The 14,202-nt window shown below is 29.9% G+C and overlaps 1 protein-coding gene and 1 pseudogene across 2 annotated transcripts; one reads left to right on the plus strand and one right to left on the minus strand.

Moving 5' to 3' along the window:
- Nucleotides 1–9,463: 9,463 nt before the first annotated feature.
- LOC111280638 (shikimate O-hydroxycinnamoyltransferase pseudogene) lies at nt 9,464–10,143 on the plus strand (annotated as a pseudogene).
- Nucleotides 10,144–11,933: 1,790 nt separating this feature from the next.
- Nucleotides 11,934–13,006, minus strand: LOC149510779 (uncharacterized). Of its 2 annotated transcripts, none has more exons than XM_089757380.1 (2): nt 12,595–13,006; nt 11,934–12,506 (listed from the first exon to the last, which is right to left on the minus strand). In XM_089757380.1, the coding sequence occupies exons 1-2, from the start codon at nt 12,734–12,736 to the stop codon at nt 12,235–12,237; spliced, it is 414 nt and encodes a 137-aa protein (XP_089613506.1). In that variant the 5' UTR covers nt 12,737–13,006; the 3' UTR covers nt 11,934–12,234. The 2 variants fall into 2 exon arrangements, 1 of the variants encoding a protein (XP_089613506.1); XR_016335184.1 differs by having other exon boundaries at nt 12,354–12,491; nt 12,595–12,731.
- Nucleotides 13,007–14,202: the final 1,196 nt, after the last annotated feature.

The following is a 14,202-nucleotide window of genomic DNA, read 5'->3' on the forward strand; positions in this document are numbered from 1 at the left end:
TTTAGGAAATAATGTTGGAACCAATGGAGGATGAACATACAATGAAAATGGAAGAGGAGATATTTATGTTTCCTTTTAATTATGGAATATAGGGATACAATTTGTTATGTAGTTTGTTTATTTTCATTATCCTTGAACCTCAATTAGAATAATAATAAAAACCTAAATGCATCTGCCCAAAGGCATACAAAAAATTTGTATATGCTTATCTTTCATTATCATTAATAAAATGTCCAATGCAATGCATTTTTCATTAATATATTTTGTCTCTTTTCATTTTTTTTATTTTTCTTAACATATTTTCTATTATTGCTAATATATTCATCTTTATATCTCTTATTCTTGCCAAAATGCCCACCTATATCTCTGTGATCTTAATAATTTTTAGGTTTTCGAATACTAAACATCATGAATTATCATGATGACTATTCTAGATTTAATTTTGAGAATTTCATTTACGTTAATGAGCCTGATGATAAGGACTCAAAATATTACATTTGGCCTGCTAATTTGATAAGACCTACAGAACAAGAGGAAGCATTAATAAAACCCCATCAGGAGTCTATTAACATAGTTAATCTGGGAAATGATAAAAATAAGAAAAAAGTAAAGGTGAGTACTTCACTTTCACATAAGGAATGGTAGAAATTGTAAAAGCTACTTCAATAGTATGTGGATGTGTTTGCATGATCGTATCAAGACATGCCAAGGCTCAGTATAGATATTGTAAAACATAAATTACCATTAATCCATGGTTGCAAGCCATATAGCAAAAAGTTAAGATACATGAAACCAAAAATGCTTTTAAAGATTAATGAGGATGTAAAAAAATAGTTCAATGTGGGCTTTTTAGTTATGGCTAAATATCTCGAATGGGTTGCCAATATAGTCTTGATCCTAAAGAAAAATAGAAAAGTAAGAATATGCATAGACTAAAGAGATTTAAATAAGGCCAGCCTAAAAGACAAATTTTCACTACTCTATATTGATATTCTTACTAATGATACAGTGAAGCATTATGTGTTTTCCATTATGGATGGTTTCTCTAGCTATAACTAGATCAAGATGGCTTAAGAGGATATGGACAAAACCACTTTTGTAATAATGTAAGGAACATTTTGCCATAAAGTTATGCCATTCGGGTTAAAAATACTAATGCTCCTTATCATAAGGCCATGGTAACCCTTTTCCATGATATGATGCACAAAAAGATAGAAGTACATGTTAATGATATGATCACAAAGTCTTATAAATGAGAGGACCATGTTACAAATCTTAAAAAACTCTTCAAAAGGTTTTACAAATATCAACTCAAATTGAACCTAGCAAAATTCACATTCGAAGTAAAGTTAAGAAAGTTGTGGGATTTATGATAAGTGAAAAAGGAATCAAAGTGGATCTAGATAAGATTCAGGCAATTAAAAAGTTGGCTCCTCTATATATATAAAAAAAGGTAATGAATTTCTTATGGAGGTTGAATTATATTACCCTATTCATTTCTCAACTTATAGAAAAGTATGATACTATTTTTAAATTGTTTAAAAAGCAGGACCCTAGAGAATGGAATAAGAAATGTCAAGATGCCTTCAATAGAATTAATTAGTATCTAATGAATCCACTGGTGCTAGTACCTTTTATTGTAAGAAAGCATTTGATTTTGTATCTGACTATATATGATGCCTCCAGAAGATATGCATTAGGGCAAAAAGATGAGACAAATAAGAAAGAGCAAGCCATTTACTATCTGAGTAAAAAATTTCATTGATTATGAAGCTAAGTACTCTCAGCTTGAAAAGATGTTTGTGCTTTTGTATGGATTACTCACCAGTTCAGACAATATATACTCTATCATGCAACTTAGCTTATGTCAAAATTTGACCCTCTCAGGCACATATTTGAAAAGCCATCACTGTCAAACGGGATAGCAAGGTGGCAAGTCATGCTTGTTGAGTATGATATCTTATATGTGGCTTAAACGACCATAAAAGAAAGCATAATAGCTAATTTTTTAACTGGCAGGGATACTGATAATTATGAACCAATGAAGTTCGAGTTTCTAAATGAAGACTTGATGGACATTTTATCAATTAAGAAAGAAGAATATGTGGTGACATCATGAAAAATGTTCTTTGATAGGGCATTAAATGCCTTAAGGCATGGTGTAAGGGTCATATTTTTATCTCTAAAATTTTAATATTATCATAGCATTGTAAGGTTATCTTTTAGCTGCACCAATAATATAGCAGAATATGATGCATGTATTATGGGTCTGTAAATGGCTTTAGATAGAAAGATTAAAACATTGAAAGTTTTTAAGGATTTAGCCTTAGTAATTTATCAACTGAAAGGTGAATGGGAGAAAAAAGACTCAAAATTGGTTCTATTCTAAAGGTATATGGCTGAATTGATAGAATAGTTTGAGGATATTCAGTTTCAGCATGTTTCTCAAAAAAAAGTTAAATAGCCGATGCTTTGGCTACATTGGCAATAATGTTCAAATTGAATGCACATGTCAAGATTCAACCCATTAGGGTACAAACCTTTAAGTCTCTAACACATTATGCAAGCGTGAAATATGAAGTTGATGGCTGACCGTGGTATTATGACATTGTGCAATATATCAAACATCAGAAATATCCAAAGCATAAGCCAAAGAATGATAAAAAGACTTTAAGGAGGTTGATAATGGGAGTTTTCTTGATGAGGCAATTTTATATAAAAAAAATCCAGATCAAATATTGTTTAGATGTTTGAACGCTATGAAGTAAGGAAAATACTTGAAAAGTTACATGAGAGAGTATGTGGAACACATGTAAATGGCCATATGATGGCTAAACAAGTGATGAGGGTAGGATATTACTAGTTGACATTAAAAATCGATTATATCAACCATGTAAAGAGATGTCATAAGTGTTAGATCAATGCAAATAAAATCCATGCTTGTCTTGTACCATTGCATGTTCTAGCACCTCTATGGCCATTTTCTATGTAAGTGATGGATATGATTGGATCTATCACCTTGAAAACTTCAAATGGGCACTAATTTATCTTTGTACTGATTTAGTATTTCACAAAATAGGTAAAAATAGCTTCTTATGCTAGCATAACATAATTAGTTGTATGTAGGTTTATAAAAAAAGAAATAATTTATTGGTATTGTTTACTTGAAAAAACCATCTTTAATAATGCTAGCAATTTAAATAATAAGATGATGAAAGAAGTGTGCATGTAATTCAAGATAAACTATAACAATTCAGCATCTTACCATTAAAAAATGAATGAGACAATATAGGTCTTTAATAAAAACATTAAAAAATTAGTGGAAAATATGACTAATACTTACAAAGATTGGCATAAGAAGTTGTCTTTCACCTTACTCGCATACAAAACATTAGTTCGTATTTCCACTGGGCTACCATTTTTCATCAATGTAAGGAATAGAGGTTTTTTTACCAGTCAAGGTGGAAATTTCTTCTTCAAAAGTCTTGATAGAAGCTAGAAGAAGCAGAATAGGTCTACAATCTCTATAACTAATAAAATAGTATTGAAAAAAAAAAGATTCACGGCACTATGTCATGGTCAAATGTATTAAAAGAGAATGATGCGGGTGCACGATAAAAAGAGGCAGTCTAGGCATGTTTATGAAGGAAATTTAGTTTTAAACAAGATATTGCCTAGTCAACAAGATGTAAGAAGAAAATGGACACCAAATTGGGAATACCCATATATGGTAAAGAAAGCATTCATAAAAGGAGACTTAATTTTGGCCAAAATGGATGGAGACAAGTTGCCAAGTAGTATGAATTCAAAAATCATCAAGAAATATTTTACACAAAAAAACAAAAAAAAAAGAGAAAAAAGAAAGATCTGGATTGAAAACCCAAAAAGGGCAATCTAGGTCAAAAGAGAGAAACTTAAGTTGAAAACTTAAAAGAGCAACTTAGGTACAAGTAGCGAAATAGGGAAATGTTTAGGCCCTCAACTTGAATGGGATTAGACTATAAAAAAACAACATCATGATTGATTTAGAGGTAGTGAAAAACAGGTCATCAATCTTAAATTATAAGGTATAGTCATAGTTCGATGAGTTCACATTAGTCAAGGCTATCAATTGGATGGGTTTTTTTATACAAAATCCAATGTAAAAGGTCTAGTTCCATCTTAATGTTCAGAATTCAAAAAACTAAAGATTGATCATTGATATTGTCCCAGTTGTTCACTTTTCCTGTAGAAGCAAAAATTATATATTTCTTTTCAATACTCTACAAATTAGACCTATCCTAAGTTGCAATGAATACTTTTTATTTTTTCCATTCAAACTCTTTTTATTTATCTCTTGATTGAAAAAACATTGCATTTGGTATGTTATCATTGGTAATGATTGATGATGTTCATATTAACCTTAATCATGCTCAATGAAGGTTTTAGAATAGTGGGAATAGAATAATAGAAATTTTTTGAAGAAAAAAAAGTGAAATGAAAAATGAATGAATGAAAAAGAAGGAGAAAATAATTGGGTAAAATGGGAAACAAAGATTGAGATTAAAACTAGCATGAAAGGATGCGTTGGAAGGAATATAGAAAGATGTCTTTGGTTGGAACTCCCAAGCAATCATTTAAAAAGGATCAAGAAGAAAAGAGAAAAAAAAAAGGTGAAAGAAAAAGAAAATTTTGATAAAAGGAAAAGGTTTCAATTAGATGAGAATATTGTTCGATTATTGAGAATTTACTTGGAATCAGGAGCTTGAAAACATGTTATAGCCATAAAAACCTTGTTACCATAATTATAAATGCATGGTGTAAACAAAATATTTGAATCACATGCACTGTGTTCTTTACATTCATTACATCCATTGCATGAAGAATAAACCATGATTTTAGAAAGTTAGATGTGCTATTTAGAAAGTGAATACTTTTAAAAAAAAAAAATAGAATGGAGGAAATAGTTTTTAGGGGAAGAAAATCTTTTGTAAGACTTTAGGTATTCAAAGATGAAGTTTCTAAAGTTTCAATGCCTCTATTTAGGAGGAGCTTTTTGAAGTTATGAATTTTTTAAAAGTTTCAAAGCTTTTTTTAGTTAAGATTTTTTTTTTTTTTTAAAGTTTCAAAGCTTTTATTTAAAATGAGCTTTTCAAAGTTAAGATTTTAAAAGTTTCAAAATCTCTATTCAGGAAAAGGTTTTCAAAGATGAGATTTTTTAAAGTTTTAAAGCCTCTATTTAAGAAGAGCTTTTCAAAGTTATGATTTTTAAGGTTTCAAAGTTTTTGTGTAGAAAGAGCTTTTTGAAGTTAAGATTTTTTTTTAAAGGCTCAGAGTCTCTATTTAGGAAGAGCTTTTCAAAAATGAGAATTTTAAAATTTCAAAGCCTCTATTTAGGAGAAACTTTTCAATGTTGAGATTTTTAAACTTTCAAAGCCTCTAATTAAGATAAGCTCTTCAAATTTAAGATTTTTAAAAAACTTTAATGCCTTTGTCCAATTGGAACCTTTTAAAAAGAATTTTTTCAAAAACAAAAAAAAAAAGAAAAAAACTCTCAATCTTTAGTCTCAAACAAAATTGATATCTTTGTCTCCATATTATTTTTTATTCTAAAAAATATGCAAAGACGACAACTATAAATACCTAATTTTGTTCGAACATGTTCTAGGCATTTAAGATGCTTTTAAAGTCTAGCCCAATTTGTGTCCAACACTTCTTTAAAATTGACAATTTTTTTTAGTACTAAATGAACTCGTATGTCACATGATCAAACTTGATTAAATAAAGTCAAATTTGGACAAAATCGATCAAATTTGATCAAATTCAGGTCAACTCTTAGAATTGACAACTAAGTAGGCTGTTAAAGCTTTAGATTAATAAACTTATGATTTCAATGCACTAAAAACCATGATTGCAACTTGAATAGTGTAAAATTACCAAAATACCATTCAAGGGTATTTCGTAATTTTACCTTCTCAAGATTGATTATTCGTGAAAACATCAAAATCATATTTTGATATTATTTCATAAATTTTGATGCATTAAAAACCTTGATCGCACCACGAAAATGTTGAAATTACCAAAATATCCTTTAGGCATATTTTCATAATTTGACCTTTCTTGAGTCAGTTTTTCCTGAAAAGCTCCAAATCATGTTTTGATATTATTTCATGATTTTTATGCATTAAAAGCACTAATCATACCTCAAAAGGGTTGAAATCACCAAAATATCATTTAAATGGTATTTTCATAATTTAACCTTCCTAAGGTTAATTTTTTGCGAAAAGTGCCAGATCATGACTAAATATATTTTTATGAATTTTGGTGTATTAAAATCACAAGAATAAAGATTGGATTAGAAGTTTTTAAAAAAATCATACAAAAAGGCTAAATACACTAATTGGGGTAAAATAGTCCTTTCTCATCAAGACAGCTACATTGAGAGTCAAATTTTATGCTGTGTTCATTCTAAGCTATTGATCTTTCAAGGGCTTAAATCTTATGGTCCAAGTTGGTTGCTTGATTGTTAGGCTTGAAGGGAAAAGGTAGGATTATTTTTGCCTTTGATTGGAATTTGATCAAATGGTTAGAAAAGGAAGGCTTGGCCTTTAAATTCATCATTAAAGGCTGGAAAAAGAAGGAGCAAGCAGCCAAGAGAGTGGCATGAAAAGAAAAAAAAAATTGAAGGGAGCTTGGAAGGTATAATTTCTCCTTACTTTCATGCATTTTCATGTAAGCTTTCCTATTCATCCATGTAGTTTTCTTTAACTTCTATAATTTTTCAAGAGGAAACAACTCTTCCCCTAGTTGTTCTCTTCCATGTTTCCATCTTTGTTCAATAAATTCAACCAACCAAGTTAATGGTATAGTTTGAAGTAAGGAGAATCTAAAATAAAAACTAAATCTGCACATAGAGGTAGCCTAACCTTCTCTTGGCTTTTTTATGTGATTTGCTTGCATGAATTAAAGTATTATGGTGTGATTGTGGTTTTAAAGATTGTTACTTTCATGCTAATCTACTATTTTGATGTATTATGTTGGTTGTTTGACAATTATAAATGTTTCTAACACTTTTATTTTTGGTAGTTTCTTACTTGTTTGGTAAAAATCCTTTGGTAATAAAAGGCCTTGACAAGTTAGTTTTCTAAATGTTTGATACATGTCTTAGGTAAAGGAAACAATGGAATGATTATGGAAGAGACATGGGAAGCTCTGGGCCTAGCTTCCCCCACTACTTGGATGAGACTTCCACCTTGATTTCCTAGCTAAATAGTTGACATTTCATGCCATCTTGCTCCTGTTTCTAGTTAGAATTTCATGTTTTCTATGTGTTTGATAAGATTTTCAAAAAATGAATTGTCAAATAAGTAGATTTTTAATAGAATTTAACTTTGTTTTTCAAGTGTTTGTTTTGAATATTAATGGTAGATACATAGTCATACATGTTTGGCCAACATAAGAAATACTCTATTTGGCCATGGAGGTTTCGGTTTAGCCTCATCCATGGCTTAGCCTAACTTTGGTTCTCCTCTTGAACCTTGGCATTTGGTTTCCTTTTTGCTAGGTTTTTCCATGCATGGCTAGTTCATGAAGTGTTTGTGAAATTGCTTTAAGTTTTAGCATTCCTATTTAGTTCTATTTCATGTATCAAATGTTTACAGTTTGCATTGATACCATGTTTTTATTATTTTCTCACATGCATCACTCATACAAACCCCTAAACCCTAGACTTAGACCTGACATAAGCCTCAAACTAAACCTTCAAACCTCAAGCTTAAACCCTAACCTAACTCTCAAATCCTAAATAAAACCTTTAATGGTAAACCAAACCCTTAAACCCCAAACCAAAACCAAACCCTTGAACTCTAAACCAAATCCTTAAACTAAAACCAATCCCTAATGCTAAAACTAAACCCTTAAACCTTTAATCCCAAATTAAACCCTTAATCCCTAAACTAAACCCTAAATTCCAAACCAAACCTCAAATGCTAAAACAAACCTTAAAATCAAACCAAACTCTAAATCTAAAACCAAACCTTAAATTAAACCAAACCCTAAACCCTAAAATCAAACCAACCACTAAACCAAACCCCAAACTCTAAACAAACCTTAAACCAAACCTCTAAATCAAATCCTAAACTAAACCACATCCCAAAACCGAACCAAACCTCAAACCCAAGCCAAACTAAACCCCAAATAGAACAAAATCCCAAAACCAAGCCAAACCCCTAAAGCAAACTCCAAACCCAACCAAACACCAAAATCAAATCAAACCCCAAAACCAAACCTTAAAATTGAACCCAAACTAAAAATCCCTAAACCAACCCCCAAACCCTAAACTAAACCATAAACCAAACCCTAAATCCCACCAAACTCTAAAACTTAACCCAAACCCTAAACCAAACTATAAACCTAAATTGAAAGCCAAACCCTAAACCAAACCATAAAACCGAACCGAAACCCTAATCTAAGTCCTGAACCCTAACTTAAATCCTAACCGAAACCTTAAACCCTAAAAGCTAACCCTAGATCCATTCTCATGCATTCACATTTCATTTTAATAAATTGTCACACACATTAACATTTTTAAATTTTCATTACATTCATACATTTATATTTGTCATTCTCTCTTTGATTGTCATGTATATATTATATATCATGATCTTCATACATATCATTTACAAGATTTTTGTGAGTGTCATATTTTAAGAAAATGTTTTAAAGAAAAAAATGAATAAAATAAGGTAATATTTGAAGTAAAAAAAAAACTCTTGAGATTTGGCCTAAATATAAAGAGATTCTCGATAGTTACTATTTATGAGAAATATTATTTTGGTTTTTATGGGGCATCATGAAACCTCTAAAGTATAGAGATATTTTTGGAATATTCTACCTAAATATAAAGGAATTAAAATGATGTTTAGATGCTTAGAATTTTTCATTTTAATCCAAAATAATCATTTTTGTTTTTAAGAATTCAAAAATAAAATAATTTGTTTTCGAAATACAAAACTCAAAATGATTTGATTTCAAGAAATGCTTTTCAAAGGAATAAATGAAATTTAAAGAATTAATTTGCAAATATTAAAGTTAGGACCATTTTTATAAAAACTCAAAGATAACATACAATCAATTAGTTCCATTTTTAAATGGATGTTGTGAGTGTGCTAATTCTTCTCTACACATAATTGAACTCTTGAACATAATTTTATTTTCAAAGATTAAAAGGCTTTTTAAATAAACTTTAAATTTATTTTATTATTTTATTAAAAAGATTAATTTTTTAAATGAACAATCACACCTTAAAAAATATTGATGATAACTCTCTTGATTTTGAAGATTTTAAAAATTTTTTTTGCGTTATGTAATCGATCGGATTTCCGAACCCGCGAGAAACATACACTAATTTTAACAGAAACAGCCAAATGCACTCAAAGCTAAGTCCAAAGATGATGGGAACACTGTTAATTATACCTCATATGAGATGTTGTCAGGTCATGTGTGGAGATCAGTCTGCAAGGCACGTGGATTTGCTGATGATCAAGGGAAAAAATTGTACGTTCAGACTGATGGAAGGTCTAGGTTGCTCTCCCCACTTCCACCTGGTTACTTCGGAAATATGGTCTTCACTGCTACCGCAATTTGCAGTCGTATGTGATCTACGGTCAAAGCCGACATGGTATTGCTACTGGCCGAATTCATGATGCATTGGTTCGGATGGACAATAATTATCTAAGATCAGCCCTTGATTACCTAGAACTTCAACCAGATTTATCCTCTCTTGTTCGTGGTGCACATACTATAGATGTCCAAATCTTGGGATTACTAGTTGGGTTAGACTACCAATCCATGATGCAGATTTCGGCTGGGGCCAGCCCATATTTATGTTATCTTTCGTATTACCGATCTAAACAATGATGGGAGCTTAGCAGTTGCCATCTCCCTGCAAACTGAACACATGAAACTGTTTGAGAAGCTCTTTTATGATATTTAAAGGAAGAACCACATGGAAACCATAGTCTGACCCTGGTCCATTCAGACGTGGGAAAAGGTTTTTCTTTTTTTAGTGATAGGCTTGTTTCTTTCCCAATTGATCATACATGTTCATGTTGTAAAGGCTCACATTTCACTTGCAATGTACTTCAAATTCAGACTACAATAGCCACATGCCATAAGCATATGCACATAAAGACTTTGGACAGCAATTTTATTCCTAGTTTTGGTACAATAATGATGCTGTTGAATATTAGGACAATGGCAGCCACGAAGGTAAAAAAGAAGGAACTAATATAACATTTCGCTTATTAAAGATACTTTTGACAGGAATACGTTGGATCCTGTAGTATTACTTAATGAACTTGTGGGATGACAAGCTGGTTCTCTTCAATGCATGCAAAACTATGTAAACAGGATATAAGATTTAGTTGGACTTTGCAAAGTGAAAGAACCGACCAGAAGTATTTTCTTGCAATGTGTGAAAATTCAGTTGGACTCTAGTGAAAATAGCCTGTATGCTAGTAAATATGATAATTTTAAATATGATTCGATAATACAATATTAAAATGATACAAAAAAATTATGAAATTTAAGCAAAAATCATGTGTTTGGTAAGAACAAAAAATATATTTTATGTTTAATGTATAAACAAAAATTATGATATGATAATATTAATGTTTTATACAGGCAGAGGCAAAAGCCAAAGTTTTTATTTTGGAAGGGCTAATAAAAAAGTAAAATGAATTGTTAAAAAATCTAATAATGAGAACTAATATTAAATAAAAAAGTATAAATTTCTTATCACAATTAAAAGCAATTTGTTGGATATTTAAAAAAAATTAAAATCCAACTAATAATTTTTTTTTAAAAAAATTAAGAATAAAAGTAATACATTAAAAGATTGAGTTTTAGAAATGAAAAATTAGGTAAAAATTAAAAAAATAATGTATAATTAAATTTGTCATTTTATGTGCACAGTATATAGGTATTTTTAATTGTATTTTTTTTGCCTATATAAAAAAATATTTTGACATAATAATTAATGTCAACATGCTTGTTTAATTAATTGAAAAGAATTTTTCAAGGAACAAAAAATTTAATGAAATAATATGATTACATTAAAAAGAAAAAAAAATCAAATTACTTATTGCATCTACAAGTAAAAATTTTAATAACTCACGAAATTGACTGTATCATTACAATTCTTTCTGATAGAAGGATTAAATTATTAATTTTTTAGGGGCAAAATATGATTTTATCATTTTTTGAATGAAAATATACTTGTGCTAAAGTGATTTTAAGGAAATGGAGGACTAGGCCCCTACCAACCCCCCCCCCCCCTCCCCGCCTAGATTCACCTCTATACACGTGTTTAACATTAAATAAATAAATATAAATATATAAATTATCAGGTTTATATAAAAAACATTAATGTCATCTTTAAAATTTTAATTAAGTTTACACAAAATGCTATTGTTTCTGCTTCTCATCCTTAGGATTCGATCTACTTATAAGCACATCCCACGTACTCGTGTATAATGTCATTTAAGTAGCAAAAGCTGTAGTTAGTAGTAATCGCTTCTTACATTCATAAAAGAAACCTCAAGATTAAATTCTATTTTTTTTTTCTTCTTCTTCTTGTTTGTTAATTCCTCCTCTCTTTTTTCTTTTGTTGTTCATAAATTCCTCTTTCAAGGATAAATAACAAAAGTAAATAATATATATATTTAAATGATAAAAACGAGTCTCTATATATATATATTATATATATTATTTATATAAATGTTATATATTATTAATGAATCGAATGATATTATATTTTTAATTAATAAATAAATTTTAAATTTTAAAATAAATATATAAAAATTAATAATTTTTTAAAAATTTTATTCCTTAATGATATAATATTATTTAATTCATCTTATCAATGAAATGATTAAATCGCTAGAAATTGCCTGTAACAAATATAGAGGATACGGATTGAGTTCTAACAATCATTTACTGCAGGCAGCCAATGCTGCAGTAAAAGACCAAAAAAAAACACACACACAAACATAGCAGAAACCAAACCATTTGAGCTTCGCAAGTATCCCCTGTAGGAAGCTGGCTATGACAAGAAGTCACACCAAGAAAAAAAATCCAACACTGACAAACAAAGACTTACAACGCCAAACAAGGACAAAATTCAATCCGTCTTTCTTGTTTCCTTTTGTGGGGCTGTTGATGATTGTTATAGCCTTGAATAAGCCACCGGATGGCCTAAAAGTGGCTGAGTAGTAAAGATGGAAATGCTAGGATTACAGTCAAGATTACATGGAACACAGCATTTGATAGAAAGAAAAGTGGGCTGACTGGTGAAGAAGCTGCATTTTTTGCTTGACGGGGACGCTGGGGGATATTTGCACCACCATGAGCACCCTTTCCACTCTTTGATTTCTTTGACAGAAAAATTTTATGATGCTTCTCATATTCCTCTTTGTCACCTTTTTTTTCCAAACCAACTGTCCAGTTTAGACCTGCACGTCTCAACACTGAAATTGTAACGGTTTACGGAATCACTAACTTAGAAAATGATTACAAGAAAAGAAGAAACAAACAAAAAAAAAATGAAATTCCTACCATGAATATCTCGTCCTCGAAGAACGGGTTCTGAGAGGTTGAAATCTTGAGATTCTAATGGAGGAAAACCTGCAAGCTTCCTGCATGACAGTGCAGTTGTACATAAGAAAAATATAAACCATGCAGAAAATTTCAGCATCATTTCCTTCTGGTGATAATTTTGAAATTTCTTTTTCTTATAATCCAAGAGAAGATCAGAGAGGGTGTTTTGCAGGTGTGGGAACAAACTATTCAGGCATGGATTGGTGGAAATATATAGTATATAAAATGTGAAATGCAGGAAAGCCTGGAAGGATATGGTGAATAGAGTTGTTAACTTGGACAAGAGTCCGAAAAGTAATAGTAAATGAAGATATAATGCTAAAAAAAAAAAAAATCTGAAAAGTAGCTTTAAAAAGGAGCAAAAGATCTTTTGAATGTGCCAGCAAATGCTCAATTTGCTCTGATCAGTTTTCATGTTTTGTGTTTCAACGTCTTGTCACTGGATTGCCAAGTCATTGCAGTATACAAGCATAAAGCGTAAGAGCTCATATTTTCCTAAAGTATTAATACATGCTTGGCTTCGTACATAGGATAAAGTAACTTGGTGCTTGTTAAGCAAAAGTTGCAATCGAATAGGATGCCTATTTTTTCTACCATTGGATAAAAGTAGCAGATTTTTCATGTGTAATATGTAGATACCATGATCTACTATATTGAATTTCTCTGTCCTCCATTCCTTTTTACATTATTAAAATATGAATAAAATTTAAGTAAGGTTTATTATTAAATTAAAACTAAAATTAAAAATCAAACATGATAAATTTATGGAATTCAATGAATAGATAAACAATATATATTTTTTAAATGATGAAATTTGAGTATTAGTTATTAAAAATAATTAGAAATAATCTCTATACACAAAATTCGTGTGATATTTATCAAAAGGTGAAAATGTAGTTAAGAAAATATCACAATTTATTCAAATTATTTAAAATTTTATATAATATTTGATGTACTAAACAAGGACAATGACATCAACTCTATGCATACATATAAATTCAACCCATTTAGTATGGACGTGAAGGATTTTTCAGCACATTATTCTGAGTGTTGAGGAAAAAACTGACGGGCACTCGCAGTATTATGATATTTTATAGTAAATCAAGAATTAGTAATATCAAGAACATGCATCAAATAATAAAAAAAAAAATCATTAGGAAAATTGCTATGATTTTTTTTTTAAGATATTCAATACAAAAGAAGTTGGGATTAAATGTTTTTGAGTTGTGCTAATTAATATAGCTTAAGCAAAGAAATTTATTAAAGAAGCGCATGATGGGACTTATGAAGTGCAAGTGATCACATGTTTGCTAGATTAATCATATGAGACTGAGTTATTATTAGTGGACAATGAAAATTTATTGCATTAATTAGTTAGGAGGTGTCATAAATGTTATATTATGCAAAATAAGATTTATGCTTCTTCGATTGTTTTGCATGTTTTAGCACCTCTATTGTTATTTTTTATATGGGGTATGAATGTTATTAGATTTATTTCTCCGAAAGTTTCAAATAGACATAGTTTATTTTGTGATAATTGATTAGTTTATGAAATAATTAGAAACA

Source organism: Durio zibethinus, chromosome 28 (assembly GCF_047325235.1).
Source record: "Durio zibethinus cultivar Kanyao isolate XHJ-2024 chromosome 28, ASM4732523v1, whole genome shotgun sequence".
Lineage (NCBI taxonomy): Eukaryota > Viridiplantae > Streptophyta > Magnoliopsida > Malvales > Malvaceae > Durio > Durio zibethinus.